This window comes from Stegastes partitus, unplaced genomic scaffold, assembly GCF_000690725.1.
Source record: "Stegastes partitus isolate 25-593 unplaced genomic scaffold, Stegastes_partitus-1.0.2 Scaffold2, whole genome shotgun sequence".
Classification (NCBI taxonomy): Eukaryota; Metazoa; Chordata; class Actinopteri; family Pomacentridae; genus Stegastes; species Stegastes partitus.
In genome coordinates, this window is record NW_007577733.1 from 844,168 (window position 1) to 846,674 (window position 2,507).

Genomic DNA, 2,507 nt, shown 5'->3' on the forward strand with positions numbered 1-2,507 from the left:
CACAAGAAGATAAAGATGTGTGAGGTTTGGACCTACCACCTTGTTAACATAGAGACACAAATATATAAAGAAATAAAGAAATGTTGAAATACAGAAATAAATAAAATACATTTACAATCGATAACAATGTTATGTTAACCTAAACAAGAGTTGATGTCTGGAAATGTAGAAATAAATGCCTGACATTAATTTTATTATGTCCTTTTCTACTGCAGAAGGTAGTTGATTTATTCCTGCATTTCTTCATTTAGACTTTACTCAGGCTGATATTGATAATCCCTCTCCCGTGTGTAGTACCGACTAATTAAATGTGCACATAGCCAAATGCTACACTTAAGTAGGAATGGAGCAAAAACTCAGCATTCACTGAGTTTAAACATTCATCTGTGTGTCTGTAGAGAATCCTCTTTTGTGTTTTCACCCAGTGTTGCCTCCACAGCAGACAAATGCTGCGGGTGAAAAAGGAAAAATAACATGCTGGACCTCAATGAGCTGCCAGAACCGCTTCATTAGTCCTTGGCATCGATTTCAACTGGGAGGATGAACACCATTCATCCAGAAGATATTCCCTTATTTGGGTACAAATCTCCCATAACTACTCAACTGAGCTCGGACCTGATGAGTGTGAAGGTCGTATCATGTGATTCACATAATGTTCGCGCTCTTGAAACCCATTCAGTGACTCCTCTTTATGGAAGCAATATGCATTCTGCTTCTCCAATCATTTATTCAGGCTTTGTTTCTCCATCTATGGCTAAGAAGTTAAAAAAAAAAAAAGCTGAATTGACAATGCAGAGCAGTGTATCTTTCTATGGAGGTAAACTTTTGCAATCATGCCAAATACAGAAATACTGTAACGATCTGCACTTTGGTGTGAGTCATATCTCAGTTACAAGGGTTGTAGTGATCAAACACTTGAGGGCAATTCAGTGAGTATAACGAAACAATGAGGTGCCATTGAGCAAGGCACTTAATGCTAAGATTGGGCTGTGGTTGTTGTAAGTCTGGGCATCTGCCAGATGTGATTAGGATTGCATGAGTGTGAGACAACATATGCACTGAATCAACCTGCACTTGTATAAATAAACGCTTATAAAAACAGTACAGAGGCTGATTCACAACCTGTCAAATAATCAAACCAGCTGTTGTAGTGTTTAGCTGGACCCAAGAATAAATAAAGCATCTTAAAATGTTCAGTGTCACAGCATCCGCTCGCGATCTGTGTTTATGTTCTCAAATCTGGACGGTCTGCACTCCAAGTCCAGCACAACATGGTGAACATGAGGTGCGTACGACTTAACGTGCTCTATGTGCCGGATGTTTGTTGTCCACAGAGCCCCAGTGATGTCCCTTAAAAGAGAAGCGATGCGGTTTGATGTGTCATCAGCCCAGGCTTGCCACACCTCTCTGTCAGCTTTCTTCCCAGAAACCCTGTGGGTGGCATCATCAGCTGCAGTGTTGTGTAACGGTGAGGTAACGTTCTGGTGAATGTGTAAAATGCCACCAGTTGTCCTCTTTAGCAGTCGACAGGCGACGGGCCAGCCGCCCTCAGAGCTCGGTATGAGTCCCAGGTTTACGCGGTCAGCAACATCACACAGATGGAGCTGGAAAAAAGTAGAATAAAATAAAAAAATCCTTTAAATACAGGTGGTAAATTCCGGTAAAGCTAACTATGATACTGGGAGCACATGTTTTTGACTTCTGATGAAAGCCACATTTCCCCTCTGATTTTTTTTTCTTTAAAAGCAGATGAAAAAGAAATGACGGACCATGGGAAAGTTGTACTATGATAAAATGAGCTTGGGTAAAGTGGTGAGGGGGCTGTGATGTTTTGTATTCATTGGACATTTTTAAAAAAAGACCAATACACATGTTTCAGTTCCACCATGATGGAAGAAATGTGCTTGCAATTATACTGGAATTTACAAATGGAAAAAAAAGGGGGGAAAAAACAAGACTGGAATGGTGGAATAAAGTTTCTGGATAAATCATACAACACTACACACTTTTATGTAAATAAGAATTGTTCTTTTAAATCTGCAAAAACACCTCTACACTTCAGATCAAGCCCCTCTCTCTTACATTCATAGTTCTAACGCCACCATAACTCTCATCTGTTCTGCTGATTAAGTCTAAGTTTTAGAACAATTAAAGGGTTTAAACTGGACATCCTGGATGAGTTAAAACTGGGAGATATGATGACATGATAATAAAGGATAGGCTGGCTTTGATCTACAGAAATCGCATTAAATATTCATTTTTTCTGTTGGAATATTTATTCAAGTACAGCATTATTTAGAGCCTTCAACAATGGTATGATGAATGTAAATATTTCAGCATTAAGTGAGTGAGTTTGCTCATTTTTAAACTCCATCATTACAACAATATAGGAAACTCTTCATATCACAAAAAAAACTCCAATTAAACTCTAGAGCTTTAAAAACTTTTTTTTTCATCAATCAGTAGAGATGGGAGCATGTGAACATACAATCTACGGATAGGAGTCA

The 2,507-nt window shown here is 38.7% G+C and overlaps 1 protein-coding gene across 3 annotated transcripts in view; it reads right to left on the reverse strand.

Moving 5' to 3' along the window:
* Positions 1-189: 189 nt before the first annotated feature.
* Positions 190-2,507, reverse strand: part of trmt12 (tRNA methyltransferase 12 homolog) — a 9,340-nt gene continuing 7,022 nt past the window's right edge. For all 3 annotated transcript variants that reach the window (XM_008275725.1, XM_008275721.1, XM_008275714.1), the window contains one exon: positions 190-1,604. In XM_008275725.1, coding sequence (XP_008273947.1) covers positions 1,200-1,604 — 405 coding nt within the window. In that variant the 3' untranslated portion in view covers positions 190-1,199. The remainder of the gene's footprint in view (positions 1,605-2,507) is intronic.